The sequence below is a fragment of the Antechinus flavipes genome, chromosome 2 (genome assembly GCF_016432865.1).
Source record: "Antechinus flavipes isolate AdamAnt ecotype Samford, QLD, Australia chromosome 2, AdamAnt_v2, whole genome shotgun sequence".
NCBI lineage: Eukaryota > Metazoa > Chordata > Mammalia > Dasyuromorphia > Dasyuridae > Antechinus > Antechinus flavipes.
The window spans coordinates 497,777,657-497,797,129 of NC_067399.1; the positions used below are offsets into that span (position 1 = coordinate 497,777,657).

General features: G+C 36.7%; 1 protein-coding gene across 7 annotated transcripts in view; it reads right to left on the reverse strand.

Annotated features, from left to right (window-relative positions):
• Positions 1–19,473, reverse strand: part of RGS3 (regulator of G protein signaling 3) — a 176,809-nt gene that overhangs the window by 59,271 nt on the left and 98,065 nt on the right. For 5 of the 7 annotated variants that reach the window (XM_051979981.1, XM_051979982.1, XM_051979983.1 and 2 more), the window contains one exon: positions 17,153–17,275. In XM_051979981.1, the coding sequence (XP_051835941.1) occupies positions 17,153–17,275 (123 nt within the window). Of the gene's footprint in view, positions 1–7,410; positions 8,659–17,152; positions 17,276–19,473 lie in introns of those variants that run through there. The other 2 variants (XM_051979985.1, XM_051979989.1) reach the window with 1 other exon arrangement.

The window sequence follows — 19,473 nt, forward strand, 5'->3', positions numbered from 1 at the left end:
CTGTAGATTTTGCAATTCTGCTCTCTCATAATATCCTACCTATCAGGCCATGCCATATCAGTATCCTCTCTTAAATTATCATCTGTGTTCCATTCCTTAACCTTGAATGTTCCCTTAACATTGTCCAGTATCCTCGTCTTTCCCTATATTCTCTCTCTTTCCAATAATGAAAAAATATTGGTATTAAAAAGATGAACTTTCCTTTCAGTGAGAAGCTTCCTTTCAAGAACAAGTTATTAAATAGGCTTTGCAGTTTCTTATAGGAAATCCAGCTTGTTTTTCTCCTCTTACCTAATTTTGGGACTAATTCTCTGTCTCTTTACATGGACAATCCAAGGAATATATCTTGATAGACAAGTTCTATAAGTTGTTCATCAAACTGCATGTGACTCTAAACCAGGGCTTATTAAACTTTTTCCATTCGTGATTTCTTTCCACTTGAAAAATTTTTATATAACCTCAGTATATAGGTATATAAAATAGGTATGCAAAGCAACCATTTATTGATAATAAATCATAATTTCATGAATTCCACATTCAGTTACATGGCTCCTTAAGTTTAAGAAGCTTTGGTATAAAAATTAAGAAATGTTTTACCTACTTAAGTTTTTGCTGTGTGAACTGTATAATCTCTAAATCTGATCTCCTCTGATAAGTCTCCCTGGACCAAGCATGTGCCCCTTGTATATTCAGTTGCCCTAAATACACATACACACTCACACATTATCTGTTTATGTGTACAAGTTCCCAATCTAGAAATGAATTGTATTCTAAAACATTGTCAGATATTTTCCTACAGAAAATCAAGCCCATTTACCATATTACCCCACAATTCAAATCCTTAACTGTCCTCCTTTGCTCCAATTTTTGAAGAAAATATCTTTCTCCTTGCCAAGATCAATGTATCTATCTGTATCTTTAAGCAGATTCTTTCTCCCATATCCTCAAGAAGCTGAACCCATGGATCATTCATATTCTTTCTCATTTTTAATCTCTCCCTAACTACGAGTTCTTTTTTGCCTGAAAGCATACCCAGGTCTCATCTTAAAAGCTCTTCCATCAGATCTTTACTTCCTTTTCATTACTAAACACCTAAAATTATCTATAGTCACTATTTATACCTCTTTACCATTTACTTTTTAACTCCTAGGAATTTTGGGTCTCAACATCATCACTTAATTGAAACTATTCTTGCCAAGGTTATCAGAGGTTTCTGATGGGCTTTAGTTAATCTTTTATCTTCCTTGATTTCTCTGCATTTTTTGGATACAACTGATCTCCTAGACAATGCCCTCTCCTGAAGTATTTTCTACCTGTTTTAGCTATTCCTTTTATGTTTCTGTTACTTTAAGTATGGTTATCTTCCAAAGATCCATCCTGAGATCCTTTCTCTGTATATTTTCTCCTTTGATTTTATCAGCTTCTATAGGGTTTAATTTAATTTAATCTATATAGATTAAAGCTTTATCTCCTGTCCTAATCTCTCATTTAAAATCAAGTCCCACATCACCAACTTGCAATAGCTACCTAGATGCTTTGTCATCATCCCAAAATTATGATAGCTGTAACAGAACTGATTGTCTTATCTAAATCTGCTGCTAGCTGGCTAGAAACTGGAAAATGAATGGATGCCCATCAATTGGAGAATGGCTGGGTAAATTGTGGTATATGAATGTTATGGAATATTATTGCTCTGTAAGGAATGACCAGCAGGATGAATACAGAGAGGACTGGCGAGACTTACATGAGCTGATGCTAAGTGAGATGAGCAGAACCAGGAGATCATTATACACTTCGACAACGATATTGTATGAGGATGTATTCTGATGGAAGTGGATTTCTCTGACAAAGAGACTTAACTGAGTTTCATTGGATAAATGATGGACAGAAACAGCTACACCCAAAGAAGGAATACTGGGAAATGAATGTGAACTATTTGATTTTTGATTTTCTTCCCGAGTTATTTTTACCTTCTGAATTCAACTCTCCCTGTGCAGTGGGAGAACTGTTCGGTTCTGCAAATATGTATTGTATCTAGGATATACTGCTACATATTTAACATATATAGGACTGCTTGCCATCTTGGGGGGGGGAGGAGGGAGGGAGGGGAAAAAACAAAACATAAGTGATTGCAAGGGATAATGCTGTGTAAAAATTATCCTGGCATGGATTCTGTCAATACAAAGTTATTATTAAATAAATAAAAAAAATAAAATAAAATAAATCTGCTGCTAGCCCTCCTGTTGCTAAAATCCTCCTCAGGCCTATGCTAACCTGGCTGTTATTCCTTTCTGCTCCCAAACTTTCAGTATCAACCCACCCCTAACCTAACTCTAGACTATCTTCTACCTTTACTTCAAAACATTGCCTTTCACATACTCTCATTCCAGTCAAACTTCACATAGGCCACACCCCACTTCAGCAAAGTACTTTTTTCTTAGCTCTATTTTTTGGAATCTCTATTTTCCTTTGAGAATCCATTCAGGTACCACCTCTTCCTTGATTTAATTTAGTGATTGTTCATGTTCTCTTCCCTCCTCATATGTTCCTGTTTTCACTTATCTACACATAATTTTCTAAAATACATTTAATACATATCTTACATATCATGGTTGCATCCATATCTTATTTTTCTACTAAGCTGAAAATTACTCAATGACAAGGTTTATATATAAAGTTTCACCTTTGAATCCCTAGCACTGACCACTAGATAAATACTTAATGCTTGCTGAATTAATTGAACATATAATTTTACTCACATTTAACTCAAGAAATAACTTGGCTTTTCTTGACAAAAGTATCTAATACCATTCATTTATATCAGAATTAGGATACGGTCTGGAGGGGAAAGAATCACAAATGGAACAAAGGAGGACAAAAAAAAAATTTGCTCAAAAAAGATTTTCTTAATAAGAGATAAAAGAAATCAGAGTAAAGGAGTATATATTTATATGTATGAATATATATATACACACAATGTATATGGATGTATGAGAGCAAAATTAAGAAAATTATTGAGCTATGATTAGTGAAAGAAGAAAAAGATTAGGGGGAAGAGGGAATAACAACATACATACAGTATCTTGAAAAGGAAGAAAATAAATGATGGAAGAGCCCTTAGATTAGAAGCTCTAAATTAAGTAGTAGGTACTATCTTCATTTCAAGACTATTCAACTGCTGTCCAAGAGTTGGTTATCAGGAAGGAGAGATAATGAAGAAACTATCTTTTATACATATGATAAATGCATAAATTCAAAAAGTTTACAATCCAGGGTTCAATTTTACCTAAATGTTTATTTTTGTTGATAGTTATTCAGTTTAGAATAAAAAAAGAATTGCATTCAGTTATTCCCTAAGGACCACAAAATAAAAGAAACTTACTTGGGAAAAAATATCATGTTAAATGAAATGACCCAACAGGATGATTTCAGAAAGGCCTGGAGAGACTTACACAAACTGATGCTGAGTGAAATGAGCAGGGCCAGGAGATCATTATATACTTCGACAACAATACTATATGATGATCAATTCTGATGGACCTGACCATCCTCAGCAATGAGATGAACCAAATCAGTTCCAATGGAGCAGTAATGAACTGAACCAGCTACACCCAGCGAAAGAACTCTGGGCAATGATTCAATTACATTGAATTTCCCATCTCTATATTTTTGCCTGCCTGCATTTTTGATTTCTTTCACAGGCTAATTGTACAATATTTCAGAGTCTGATTCTTTTTGTATAGCAAAATAATGGTTTGGACATGTGTACTTATTTTGTATTTAATTTATACTTTAACATATTTAACATATATTGGTCAACCTGCCATCTAGGGGAGGGGGTAGGGGGAAGGAAGGAAAAATTGGAACAAAAGGTTGGCAAATGTCAATGCTGTAAAATTACCAATGCATATAACTTGTAAATAAAAAGCTATTAAAAATTTTTTAAAATGTCAATTGTATATTTCTGGTTGGGGCAACCTGTTATACAGAGTATTGATGAACACATATAGGTTATGGATATATACTGAGTATACAGAATTATTTGTGTAGTTTAGTCCCTCTCCAATGACAAATCTTTTTGTACCAGTGTCAACACTGGAATGTTTTTCAAGAATGTTGTCAGAGAGCTTTAATCTAGTTTTCTAAAAATCTTTAGAGCACACAAGTATGATTAGAAATGCTCAAATGCTTGTAAGTTGATTTCCTTTTTTTTTTTTTTTTTTTTTTTTTTTTTTTTTTTGCTGAGGCAACTGGGGGTTAAGTGACTTGCCCAGGGTCACATAGCTAGAAAGTATTAAATGTCTGAGGCTGGATTTGAACTCAGGTCCTCCTGACTTCCGGCTGGTGCTCTATAGACTGCGCCATCTTGCTGCACCTTGATTTCTTTTTGATAAACTGGATCAAATTCTTTCATCCCTAAATTTTTGTGGAAAGGAGAATTTTTATTTTCTTGAAGTCTTAAGGTCACTAGCTAGGCAAGAAACAGAAAGGAAATGCTCACAGAAATCTATAAGAAAATGGGGAACTATCCAAAAATTACAGGGAAGGACTGCAAACCCAACATCAAAAATGACCATGAGGATGGAAAGAGCTGTGGCTACTGCCTCAAACTATGCAGGTATGTTTTGAGATGAGACATCTGAAGACTCCTACCCAATACTCCCTCAATTGAGGGGTCTTATATATCTGCAGAAATGCTTTTAGAAGCCAAAACTTCCATTTGACATGGAAAGGTGATGGGAGAAGAAAAAAGGACAGGACTGGGGGAAAGAAGAGGTTTCTTTTTCTAGAACTGCAAAGCAAGCAACAAGACATCTACAACTGGAGGTAGGATCAACAATATCTAGGATTAAATTTCTGAAGTAATCTGTAACTTTACCCCAAATTCTACAAATACTTCTTCTCTATGCACTGAATTGGGAATGAATTTGGACTGGGAGCAAAATTTGGCAGAGCAAAAGGCTCTTCTTTAGATATTTCTAGATCCTTACTTTCTACAGCTCTAGAGGAGAATGCCAGCAGTACTTAATGCTTTTCAGGAAAATATTTCTACTTCCTTAGATGGAAATCTAAAATTCAGTTTGATTAAACTGACATTAGCTTGGCCATTTAGCGATACTTCTAAGAATTCTAGTGGTAACCATGACTGACAATTAAAATCTAAGCACAAAGAACAGGAAGAGCAGAGAACCTTCCATCACACTGAGCAAGGCTACTTTTTAAAAAGCCTTCTTTATGAGATTTCTGCTAAGTGCCATATACATATGAAATCAGAAGCCTTTTTTTTCCCTGCTTCTAACCAACATCAGAATATCAGAATCCTGCCCATCCAGTCCAGGACTTGTTCCTATAAAGAAGCAGAGAGAAGGAAATACTTGTCTCCTGTAACCAGGACCTAAACATTACTTAACATTTTTAAGATCCCACTATGAAGCTGCCATCCACAAATTTTTTTCAACTTTTTCAAAAGTTAGTTTTATCTTGAATTTCGATTTCTTCTTAGAATTAGGAGTTCTAGATTCCTCTTTCTTTTACTTTACCTAACTTTATTTATTTCAGGCTTTTAGGAAGGTCTCATGTCCCCACATCTGGTAAGTCTGGAAGAAGTTTCTCTTGCTCATAAAATACTTGATTAATTAACCAATCTGTTTGTTCTTTGTGATTGTCCTTTTAGAATAAAGAGTCCCGATTAATCACAAATAACATCTTTAATTTGTGCTGAAGAATCTTTTTCTTTTTCAGGTCCAGCCTTGTAATTTCACTGATGTAAAGGTTTCCAGATGAGCAGTGTGTCAGAGGTAGGACTAGAACCCAAATTTTCTCCACTCAGAGGCCAGGCCAGCCCTCTAGGCACTACTGTATATGAGCCATAGAGACTTTCTTGGCAGGATTTTCTTTTAAAAACACCCACAAAGATCAAACAGACAATTATAAAGAGAAGTCAAATGTTCTCCAAATACCCAGAAAAGAGCAAAACAACAAATAACCCAGTCATTACTGTCTATAGAAAAGGTAAAAAGTAACACTGTGAAAAGCCTGGCATCTGCTTACACATGAAAACCTTATCAAGTGCTTATCAGCGTGCCAGGGACTAAAATAATCACTTTGTGTTCAAACAGCACAAATAACCTCAACAACAAATGGTTGTGTTCTCTTCATCTTAACTATTAGGATTTAAGACACTGAACTAAGACAATTGACCAACTAGTAAAGATGCTGCTATGGAGCCTTTAAATGATTAATGGAGAAGAGAGGGGGTTGGTTCTTTGTTATGATTATGAATTTTAAATGTAATCCATTTTGATAGACTACATATCATGTCTAGACATTTGTGGTAGACTGAGATGATGAACAGCAAAGAATACCAGGTCATCTTTCCTCTTCCACAGCAAATGAAACAAGCAAGATTGGTTCATTGATTTTTGAGAGAGAACAGGGATGGTCTCTGCAGTTCTTGTATTTGGCCTTAACTACTAAACCCCTACTTTATTAGGAAGCCTCTCGTGTTCCCCTCTAGTCATTCAGCATGAGACAGCAGAATAAGCAACAAATCTGGAGAAGACCCAAGTTCAAATCTCATCTCCTCTGCTACTTCTTCTGTTTGACTTTTGGGAACTCATGCTCACTGGGCCCCGTGCACCTCATCTAACAAATGAGGGAGTTGCACTAGAATTGCACTGGCCACCAAGATGCCTTCCCATTCTTGATCTATGATGCTCTGATCCAATTAATCAGAACTACATGGAAAAGTTTCATGCCCCAGCTCAGTTGTGGCGAGGAATGAGGACACCAAACCTGGGGGTCCTGGAATATGCTCCCTTATTTTTCCAAGTCCTGACCAAGTCCTATGCCCAATGCTCATGAAGATTTTCTAGAAGGCCTCCACTGAGAAGCAAAGAGAAGTCATGGGGAGGCAGCCTGCTCCCTGCTTTCCCAGAAATACAATTCTCCTGAGTCTTACTCATTCCCTTTAATGTCATTTCTGCGCAGAATTAAATCAAAAAGCATCTTACTGTCTGTGCAGATCCTGCAAAACTTCTTTTAGAGATTTCACTGTTCAGTCATTCACCTGAAGCAGCTTAGCATTAACCCTGAACAGCTGGTCACTGGCAAGAGCTGGCTTTAATTTCTTCCCTGAGCCCATGGATCGACATTAACTTAGGCCCTAGTTCCCCAGAACAAGATCCTTATTATAATTCACTTTGTTCTTTCTTAGGAGATCAATCTCTCCTCCACTGTCACTGGGATTCCAACAGATACACTCATTTGAGCAAAGCAGCCCAAAGTTTAAAAAATAAATCAGGCAATAAACTAAGTAGAATCCTACAAAGAATGGACAACACAGGGCCAGCATTGTGCTGCATCATACAGAGAGAGCCAGGGATAATGTAATGGGTTGACAAAATGACATGCAGACAAATCACTTTATTTGATCTAAAACTTACAGGTTTATGAACCCTAATCAGATGGTTTGTGTATTTAAGTCCCAGAGACGCAGATTTTCTTTCCTGCTTTCCTCTGAGTTCTGGCCAGATAATTACAGTGAAATGCAAACAATAAATAGTTCCCCCAAATTTCATTAGCATTTTGAATAAGATAAAGGACAGCAGCAGGAGAGATGTCAGAGGCCATTATGGAAAAACACTCTTCTTAAAATATACCTATAAGGTAAATTGTTCTCCAAACTCAAAAGACTAACAACCAAAGCCTATAGCAAGGCATCTACAATCTGTGGAGCGTTTAAGTCCACTCATGATAGATAACTGAACCTTTCTTAATCCAAAAGGAAGCAAAGAGCTTCCCTGAAGTAGTTCCTGACCTCAACTACTCTACAAATGCTGCCATTTGTTTTTCTTTCTAAAATTCACTTTAATGACAATGGGAAAAAATAACTTCCTGCTAAGGCCTTCCTAAGGATAAATCACTCTCTCTTGAATATGAATAGATTAATTCAGTTCAGAGAACTTAAATGCACTTGAACTAAGTCAGCATATTTCCTACCTTCCATGACACTGACCATATTCTTTGTCAAAATATGGAAGGTTCAAAGAAAAATCCAAAAACCCTCTTGATCCATCTGCTGGTTGGAAACTGGGAGAGATATTTAATCTCTTCTGATCCAGAAGTCTCTACAATTTTCAATGCTTACATGATTTTTTCCCATATATCTAAATCCAGGCATTCAGAAAATGGTAAGCTTCCTAGAAGCTAACTACTCTGGATTATAAAGACACTAGCCATTTCCTGCCCTTCCAATAGAGAAGGAGATATCACAGGGAATGAGGAAGGATAGATGAGATTTTATTCATTTCTTCCTCATCAGAAAGCGCTCCATCAAGTCTCCTCTGAGTCTCCTCTGTTGTGGACCATTAGGTACCAATCTGCACAGTGCTTTGGAGGCCCTCTCTTGGAATAGCCCTGCACACCATCGAGGCCACATCTTAGTACTCCACATTGAGAAGACGTTATTGTGAAATGGAGGAATCTCAAGTGGAGGATACCCAAAAAAGGGTCAAGTTGTTAGAAGCAGAGTCCTGCCCTTGGGTTTGATCATCCAATGAGAGTTTGTCCTGGTGATGTAAAGCTTCTATGCTGAGTTTCACAGGTTGAGCTGGCTTGCGCTGTCTCCTGCTGGAAAGAGCTGTGAGGGTGGAGTTTCTGTGGAACCAGACAGAACTGGAATTAGCTTTCCGTCTACTTCAGTGAGTTCACTTCATCCCATCTGAATTTGCCTTTCTTGCTGATCTCGATTTTCTACAAATTTGTAACTAATAAGACTACTAAACATAAGCAGAAGGATCTGAGTAATTAGATAACAGTTATCATTCTCAATTTTCTCTTCCCTAGCTGCTGCAGGAGAATGACAAGATAATAATAGCCTCTTGATCAGACTAACTCAGAGGAAAATGAAATCAAGCCCTAGTATTCTATGTAGTTCAGTATCCTGTTTTGACATCGTGCATTCTCAGTTTCTCCACTTTTATCCAGATACTCAAAGATAATGATGCAGTGCAACAGGAAAAACATGGAGCTATCTATCCTTTTATTTCTGGGTTCAGGCTTTACCACAAATGTCTTCCCCAAATTAATCTTCTTATAGTGTCCTTTCAGCATGCTCAGAAATTCTCAAGACCCCTTGCTGCCTCTAAGAGCAAGCCCAAATTCTTTTGCCTGTCATTCCAGGTTATCTATAATCTGGTCACAATCCACCTTTTCCAGTAATATCTGTTTCCTAGTACTTCTATGTACACATTCACTATTTCAGCTAAATTAGATTTTGCCTAGTCATGCCTCTTATCATCCCAGCCATCTTCCTCTTCCAAAGTAGCCTCTCTCCTGGCCTAGCCTTCCAAGATCAACTCAAATCTTGCTTCCTCTATAAGATCATCTCTGATTTTTTTTCCCTCTTTTTAGCTTTTTTTAAAAAAAAACACTCATTATCTTTTCCAATTTATATGATACTTGTTATACACTGTTTTATCTCATTAGTTATCTTTTCACATTAACATCTCCCTAAATTATAAAGCTCTTTAATGCAGAATCCAAATTAGATTTCTTTTGTAATTCACATAATATCTGGAATAGCACCTTACATAGCATAAAAACAACTATCTGGTGACTGTCCAAAATAACAAATACTTTTCTATACTCACTTTACATTAAATCTTAAATTGATGGAGGGCAGGAAACTTTTTTGGGCAAAGAATTCCAGAGCAGTGATATCAAATTCAAATAGGAACAGAACCCACTAAACCTTACATAAGAAACCCCAGAGGTCACATACTAACTTGGAAAACCATACATATTTATTTATATAATTTCATTTTTCGTGAATACAATAAATTCCAAAAGGAACTGCAAGATTCATGCCACATTCAGAAACATGATGGGCTGCATTTCTGACATTTCTGTTCGAAGGAATATTGTACCAAGCATCATGAACATATGGGAATTTTATATGAGTTTTTCAAGAAAGAAAACGACATTTTCCAATAATAAGGTAAAAGAAAAAGTATAAAGGAGTTTAATGAGAGAACTGTGAAGAGAAGAGACTAGAACAGAAGGAAAAAAAAGCAAGGAAAAAAAAAAAAACTTACCCCAAACTATTAAGCAACTCCTTAACAAAGTACTAAATCAGAACCTGAGAAAAAGAATTAAGCCTCCTGAGGAAAGAGTCCCAGAGCTACCTAGGAAACGGGTATAGCACAATAACCTTGCACAGAGCTCCCCTTTGACTTTCCTCTCTTGCAGCCTCCCTAGATGATATGCTTTGTCATATCATCACACATCAATCATTTTTAAACATTTCCAAAAGGGAATGTAGCTTACAACCATTTGTTAAAACTGAGGCAGTTGACTCTAAACCTTTATGGAGACTCCTTTAAGCCTAATTTAGAGTCACTGTGTAGATCTAGAAAAGTACCTCCTAAGATCATCTAGTTCAATCCCTTCTTTTTACAAATGTTTATGATACGGAAATTTGTGACTAAAACTCAGACCTCATGACACTGACACTGCTATTTCCTTAAGTTTCACTGGCTCCCTTTGATTGATTCTTTTAATTTTAAGTTAATTTTTGCCATTGCCCTGTCTGAAATCATAAGGCCTACTTCTCTGCTTGTGTTCAACTGAGGCAAAATAGATTTTGATCCAACATCTTTAACTCTGTTAATCTTTATGTTTCTTTTTTTTTTTCATTTATAATTTTTTAATAGCCTTTTATTTACAGGTTATATGTATGGGTAACTTTACTAGTCTTCATGTTTCAAGTATGTTTTTTGTAAAATGACTTATCATTGGATTTTGCTCAGTTATGACAGTTATTTATTTCCTTCTTATTCTTACTTTTTTCTTCTCTGCTTTGCTCTATTTATTTCAAATTGTTATTTTTTTTTCTTTTAAGCTTCTCTTCACTATCCCCTCTCTGTTTTGTTTTTGATTAATTTCTCCTTGAATGTTATCTTCCTTCTACTACTTCTTTTCCCTCTTTTTGTTCCTATCTATATCCCTATAGGCCTATTGAGTGAATATATTTCTAAGCTAAATTCTTGTGTTATTTGCATTCTGTACTTTGAACCTGTTCATATGAAAGTAGTGATGCCTCTTCCCCCTTCTCATTCCTTCTATGTTCACATATATATATTCTACTCATTTGTATATTATGTGTTAAAAAGTTCCTCCATCTTTTCTCCCATTTTTTCCTATTGCATCCGCCTCCCCTTCTCTCATTTTCTTTTTCTTATAGCATCTTCAAAACATAAAAAATTAATAAAAATGTATAATTTCTTCTGATATTAGGATTCTGAAAGAACCCATTTAAAATCCCCCATAAATTAGAATGTAACAGTTCACTCTTATAAAGAACTTTCTGGTTGTCCACTTGTATTTACATTTTTTTTTCCTTTAAACTCCTGTATTTGTATTTCAGCATTTTCCTTTTCAGTTCCATTTTTTTTTCAGTCAGGAATATTTGAAAGTCTTCCATTTCACTAATGTTCTGTTTTTTCTTTCCTTGTAGGATTCCTTCATTGGATAAAATTATTCTTGGTTATATATCTTTTTTTTTTTTTTTGGCCTTTTGGAAAGTCATTCTTACTCCATGTTCTCTGCTCTTTTAAAGGCATAGCTATCAAATCTTGTATGATCTTGACTGTGGCTCTTTTTGAATATTTGCATTGTTGCTTTCTGACTGTTCTGACTGCATTATTTTTTCTTTTGTCTTGGAAGCTCTGAATTTTGGCAATGAAATTTCTGAGTTTTTATTTTGGTGTTTCTTTTAGGAGAATAGTGCTTTCTATATTCTATATTTTAACATATCTGTCATTTTTTGTTTAATAATTTCTTGAAATATGATATTCACAAAGGGGGTTTTTATTTATTTTTAAGGAGTTTGTTACCAGGATAAGATTTTTGTACCTCTTCTATTAAGCTGCTGATCCTTTTTTCAAAATCATTTTTACATATTTTTTTAAATTCTTTAATCATTTCATCAAAGAATTCTAATTTTTCTTGTGGGCAAGTTTTTTTTCCTTTTTTTTTTTTTTTTTTTGAGATTTTAATTGTGGGTAGTAATTTGAAGTTATTCTCTTCTGGGCTCATTTCTGGCATCATAAAATTTGTCCTTTATTCTTTTTTGCTTTGTTCATTTTTGTGGTTGAGGCCTCAAGAGTTTAATTCTAGATCTCCCAAGTCTGGGGAGATCTTACTTTCTTTAGAGTAGGATTTCAAACTAGATCTTTTCCTTTAAGAAATTACCAAAGTTCTCCCCTCCTAATCAGTCTTAGGTGAAGCCCTTTAGATGGGCTTTAGATGAGGAGAGAAAGGAAGGAGAGGCCTTTTCTTTAAAACTCAGTTAAATCCAAGGTTGCCCTCCTCTGGTAGAATAATCTAGTTGAAGCCTTTTCCACGAGGAATAGGAAATAGAAACTTTTTTCTTTATCTTGGAATATTAAGATCTACAACACACTAAGGATCATCCATTCCCCAACCCCCATCCCTTTTTTTTTCCTTCTCTGAAAAACAACTGGCAGACTGCATAAAAGCTCCCCCCCCCTTCAAAATAATAGAGCCTTTTTCCGTGTTAGTATAGTAGGAGATTTGAGAGTTTTTTATTTGCTTTTACCTTGGCTGAAGTCTTTCACTTTCATTTTTGTCTCTTCTTGGATACTGACCAGGGGCTTCTTTTTCCCTCCTCTTCATCCCCAATCCCCTTGACATTTCATTTGCTGTTTTTCTCTAGTCTCTAATAATAAAAGCAGTTCTCCTTCTCCATAAGACCAACCCCTTTACAGGTACTCTTGATCCTGTCTCTCTTGTCTTTACCACCAGACTGCAAGTTCAATCACCTCCCACCTCCAATCTTCAAACTCTGTCTACTGGTTCATTTCCTCCTGTCTTCAAACATGCCCAAATGGTCCCCATACATAAAGATGGGGGATTAGATCTATCATTCCTTCAAGCTATCATTCATCCATACCATTCACCCTTTTCTCACCTTTTTTCAATTAAGCTCTTAGATAAAGCTGTCTTTCTTCAATGTTTCTACTTTCTTATCAACTCTTTACAATTTGGCTTCTGACCTAATCACTCAACTGAGAGTGCTTTCCCTAACTCATCATCAATTTTTTAAGTACTAAATCTAATGGTCTTTTCCCACTGATCTCTCTGCAACATCTAATACTTTGATGACCATCCTATATATTCTCTCTTCTCTGGATTTTGGAGACACTACTTTTTCCTGGTTCTCCTCCTATCTGTACAACCACTTCCTCCCCAAGTCTCCTTTGCTGGATCATCATCCATGTCATCCCTCCTAACTATAGGTGTTCCCTAAAGCTCCCTCCTCTCTCTACACTTTCTCTCTTGTTGAATTAATCAGCTTCCAAAGATTTGTTGTTGTTCAATCATCTCAGTCATATCCAACCTTTCATGACCCCATTTGGGGTTTTCTTGGTTTGTCATTTCCTTTTCCAGCTCATTTTACAATGATCAAACTGAAACAAATGGAGTTAAGTGACCTACCCAGGCTCACACAGCTAGTAAGAGTGTCAAGGCACTTACTCCAAATATCCAGTTAGATCCCAAACCTTGTCATTTCTACTTCCACAACATTTCTTACATATGCCCCTTTCTCTTTATTCAAGTATCTAAGAGTCTTTCTGACTCTTATGACAGCAGGCCCAGCACTCTACTCTCTCTACTACATGACCTAACTATCATCTTTAGGCATATGTTTCAAAGAGCTACATATCCAGACCTTCTCTGTTGCCTAAGTTCCAGTTTCACATTACTAACTTATAGACATTTCAAATTACAGACATCTCAAATTCCATAATTCCAAAGCAGAATTCATTATCTACCCCCTCAACTGCACACCTCAACCAAATTTCCAGTTTCTATCAAAAGTACCACCATTCTTTCAAGCTCCCACATTCATAACTTCAACATCACCCTTAACTCTTCCCTTACCCCAAATATCCAATCAGTTCCCAAATCTTGCTGTTTCTACTTTCATAATATTTCTTACATATGCCTTTTTCTCTTTCCTGCCAGAGCCACCATCTTAGCTCACCCTTTCTGAACCACTGCAATGACTTCACACTGGTTTCCCTGTCTCACCCCAAACATTGTCCTACTAGCTGCCAAAGTGATTTTCCTTAAGATCCAACATGCCCACCCCTCTATTCAATACTACAGTAAAACTATTACTATTGTCTCCAGGATAAAATATAAAGTCTTCTATGTGGCTCTTAAAAGTTCTTCACATCCTGGTCCCAACCTATCTTTCCAATTTTATTACATAGGTTGTTGTTTAACTGTTTCAGTCATATCTGATTCTTTGTAACCCCATTTGGGATTTTCTTGACAGAAATACTGAAATGGCTTGCCATTTTCTTCTCCAGTTCATTTTACAGATATAGAAACCAAGATAAATTAGGCTAAACTGTATGCTCAGGATCATACAACTAGTAATTTCAACTCAGGCCTTCATGATTCCAGGTCTAGGACTCTTTCCGCTGTTCTACCTAACTTCCTTTATATCAGTTCCTTTTTCTGTACCCCATAATACAACTAAACTAGCCTTCTGTTTGTTCCTCACATATATGGTACTCAATCTCTCATCTCTATGCCTTTTCAATGACTATTTCCCTTGTCTAAAATATATTCCCTTCCTCACTTCCATCTCAAAGAATTCCTCATTTCCTTTAAGACAGAACTCAACCATCATCTTCTAGATGAAATTTTTTTCTATCCCTTCCTATTCAAGACTTCTCTTGATTTTATTCTGTATATGCTAATTCTACATATACTTGTATATATACATATTAACACCCCCAAAAGAATGTAATCTTCAAGAGTAAAAATTATTTCATTTTTTTTTGTCTTTGTTTCCTCAATACTTAGCTATCATTGTTCTTGACACATAGTAGGAACCTGATAAATATTTAATTGATTAATTCCCATGATAACTGGTTTGCTATATCTGAAGGGTCATGAGGTGGAAGTAGAGACAAACTTGTCCCGTGAGGCTCCAGAAACAAGAACTAAGACCAATGGGAGTTAAAGTTTGGTGGATTTTAACTCAATATAATGAAGAATTTTCTCACACTTAAAGCTATCTCCAAACAGACAGACAGGATACCAAGGGAGATAGTATGATCCTAATTCCTGATGGGCATCCAAGTAGTTGTTTGATGACTACCTTTCAGGGATGATGTAGGAAGGATTCCTAAACTGGATAAAAGGCTGGACTAGATGACATGAGAATGACATTACACAGAATTATAAAATGTCCGAACCAGAAGGGACCCCAGAAATTATCAAATTTAATTCCCTCATGTTATATATGAAGAAACTAAGACCATAGGAGCTAAGTGGCTTATCCAATATGAAAGTGGCACAACAAAGATGAGAATCAACAATTCCTGGCCTTTAGAGTCCCTTCTAATGTTGAGATTTTATGATTTTATAACTCCATAAGAGAAATTCTCAAGAAGTTGAATAACAGTTCTTTCCATACCCTGCTAGCTCTAGCCACGGTCACCTTCTAGGCAAGGTTTCCTATCAGATAGCCATGTCCTCATTATCACAGCCCTTTTTAGCATCCTACAGTTCTGCTGCCATGTGTATCTAATAGCTCAGAATGAGGCCAAGAGGACAACCTGTTAGCACTGGGACAATAAGGGCGGATAAGGAGATGGGAAGAGGGAGCCAGTGGAACTCTTGGGTGTTTTACCCAACTTGTCTCTTCACACAATTGCATCCTGCTGTCCTGTCCACGTGCCATCATCCTGGTAGGATGCCACTTTCTGACCAGCACAAGGCAAGTTAAAAAGTAGTTTTAGTCACATTTTGAAAGAAATGAGAAAAGGCTGATTTAGGAGAAGGGAGGTAAACTCCCTTGGATCTTTGAGGCATGTCAGTTAAGATGGCGCTTTTCACCAGCCTGGGAAAAAAAATCCTCCTATGGTAATTTTCCTTGTTTGTAATCACAAGCAAAATCCCCAGGATTAGTGGAAAAATTTGAGGCACAAACTGTATTAGAACTTAAAGGCTCTGGTTTCCTACACTGATAACTTGTCACAGAACACTCCTGTTTAAAACCAAAAACATTCACTACCCACTAGCTGGTGCATAAAAGCTCTACACTATAGCCTCTTTCTTTCAAGATTTCAAACCCTGTTAAGATATAGATCTTACTGAAAAGATATTACTGTAAAATACCATCAGACAGAAAGGAAGAGGAATGCTATACTCCTCTTAGGAGATGGGACAGAGGAAGAGATGCTACTCTAAGAGACAGAAACTCATTACACCATGAACAAAGAACATTATTCTACAGACTTGCTAGGGGCTATATTTTCAAGATTAATTGTTCAGACCAATAGTGTTCAGACCTTGTACCAGCTTCCTGTCCTTTCCAAGTCAAATGGCCTAGAAAAACCAGATCTGCTATGTTAACTATAATTATCATCAAGTGGACCAGGATAATCCAAAACAACCTCATGTATTTTTTCTTGTTTGTCTTTAACCCATGTTTGTCTTTAAATTATGTAATTTATTTTGTCACTGATTTATTCTTCAAATTACATTTGATGTAGATTAATATTACTTATTAAAATATGCTTTTCTGAAGATCCTCCTAAATACTGTTGAGTGAATGACCATGCAGTAACTGATGACAAAGAGAAGATGCATGCTTTTTTGGGAGGAGGTAAGGGGAGGAAATAGCAGAGGAAGTGGAGGAATGGGAAGGAAGGGAACAGAGGGAATCATCCCAGTTTAAATTCTGTACTAGATAATATACGTAATGAACAGAAAATTATTCCACTGTTTCCACACTGCACTTGCCACTTTGGGTCCACTAGAGAGTAGTGGGTTCAAACTTCTTGTGTGTAAGCATAGATAATCCCCTTCAACTGACTAATAAACCCCTAAGGGGGAAAAAAAACAATGAAAGCATCTATGCCAGAAACTAGTTTGGCAGATGTAAATAAATCCTGGAGCTCTGATCAGTTCTCCCACAAACTCAATGCTCTGGTTCTGAGAACTTCACAGTTAGATCAAGTACTTACCAATCTGTGACCAAGGCCATATCACTGCCCTGTGAAAGATGAGACAGCTGGGGAAAAGTAAAGTGAGGCATCCTTACCTTGCTCTCCTGTGGCGCTGCTGCCAGCTGTTGCTGCTTGGCAATGTTCTTGGACAAGCACCAACACACCCTCTTCTTCTGCTCTTGAGAGTAGGCTTCCAAAGTTAATAAGCACTCCGCCTTCTGACGTCAAGGAAAACAGAGAGAAGATCATCACTAATGCCCCGTTGCTGTTTAGTTCTTAGCATCTTAGACCCAGCACCCATCTCAGAGAGAGAATAGCAAGTGTCCGTTAAAAGCCATAAATGCACATTAATCTTAGTTGACCCAGAGGCTGGGAAGAGGAGTGGGGAAGCTCACTGATTCAGTGGCCAGCTGGCAAGTCCCTAGAAAAGGCTGGGGAAGGGGGAGAGGAGGGACAGCAGGGGGGAAGGGCTTTTCAGTTCCCCAGAGAGAAAAGCCGTATAATGAGGTAGAGAGCAAATGTCAATGAGGTCATACCATGTGACAGGGAGCACAATGGAGAAGGCTGCTAGAGCAAAATCTGAAGAATAAAAGTGCTTGGGTATTTTGTACCAATGTCATGAAAGGCTAGCCCCACCCCAGCCCAACAGGGATCTTTCTTGGTTCCTATAGAAGCCTGCTGTAATGAAAAGCCCAGAATCAGAAGCCAGATAGCCAGGATTCTAATTTCAGCCAACTATCTGTGTGACCTTAGGCAAATCAATGAACCTCTGAGAGCCTCCATTTCCTCACCCTCAACACAGATAATATCATCTAACTCACAGGTTGTTGTAAGGAATCAATGAAATCTACAGGAAAATATTATTTTGTAAACCATAAAGCACTATTCAAGTAAGGTTATTGTTCATCTTGCAACTTGTACATATTGTTATCACTATTTCATAGTTATGTTCTAATTACACTTTTCACAAATTATATATTTCTTTATCCCATTTCCTATCCCATTTCCAGCTCCTAATGTCAACTGATACCCTGCCCAATTAGGAACAAGGATGGACTGTGATGGCAACTGACTGAGAAGAAAACTTTTGAAATCTACAATGTAGATCCTAAGAAAAGAAGTTGGGAATCAGAGAAAAGGACAGAATCCTTCCTGTCTTTCAGCGTATCCTCTACTGTCTTCCACAGTATCCTTCCCTGACTGGATGTGACCTAACACCTAACATCTGATCTCCCCCATTTCCCTCTTGAGAACTAGTGCTCCCTTTTTTAAAAATTGCCTGCCAGAATTTCATGCAACTCTTCAAAATCCATTAAGCCTTCATTTACTGGGCAGTGCTAATATTCCTTACAGACTAGACCCTAAAGGGTAGCAGGAACTCAAATCATTTAAAAGAAAAATCAATAGAATCTAATAGGCTTAAGAACAAATGTAGAGTCACCTGGAGGGTTGTTGATAGTTTCATGCACAACTGCTCTCTAGCAACAAGTACCTGGCAGTTCCTTTTTTAGGGATGATATTGGATAACATTTCCTGGTCTCTCACAATAAGAATGAGTTTTATCCATTCTCTTGTACTTAATCAAAATGTATGTTCCAGTACTTGGAATGTAAACTATTAATTCAGGGAAACTATAAACTACTATTGCTCAGTGCTATGTTAATATGGTCTCCTTAAGATCCCACCTTCCAGGTCCATTCCTTGAAAATGCTATTTCTTCTGCTAAAGTCAAACCTGGAACATTAATTGAATTAAGTAATGTCCCTAATTCAAAATAATTCCAATACAATACAGTTCACTGTTACATTGTCTTTGATGGATAATATGACCAAATAATAAATGCATAAAGTTAAATCCTGTTATGACACATTTAGCCTATGATCTTAATCCAGCTACTGACACTAGCTTTGTAAAGAAGTTCCACTATATTCCTAAAGACATATGCAAAGGATTGGCCTTGCTCCCTTTGAATTGACAGGTTTTTTTTTTTAAGTATGTTCTGTATTTTTCAAGAACAAGAGAAAACTCCTAGAATTTTCCCTGGCTCAGGAGCAGAAGCTGCATTTTGAGTCTTAATGAAAACGTCCATCTCAATATGTGGGCCCTTCAAGCATGGCCATTCACAACTTGCTCAATTCATTGCTTAGATAAGGGAAATTAGAAGAATCTGAAAAGTCTCCAATCCCACTCCGACCCCACTGTTCCCAGATACAGGGGGACTCTTATCCTACAGAAAATGGGACAAGTGGTACTTAGTTGCAAAGCCTGGCAAGGGAAGAATCTGAATTTAATTCTGCTCTCAAGGACTCTTTTCTTCTGATGTACCATTAAAATCAAATATAATTTACTGAGATCCTAAAAATAGGCTAGAAATCATGCCATCAGGCAAGAAAAGTGAAGAATATATAAGAAAACA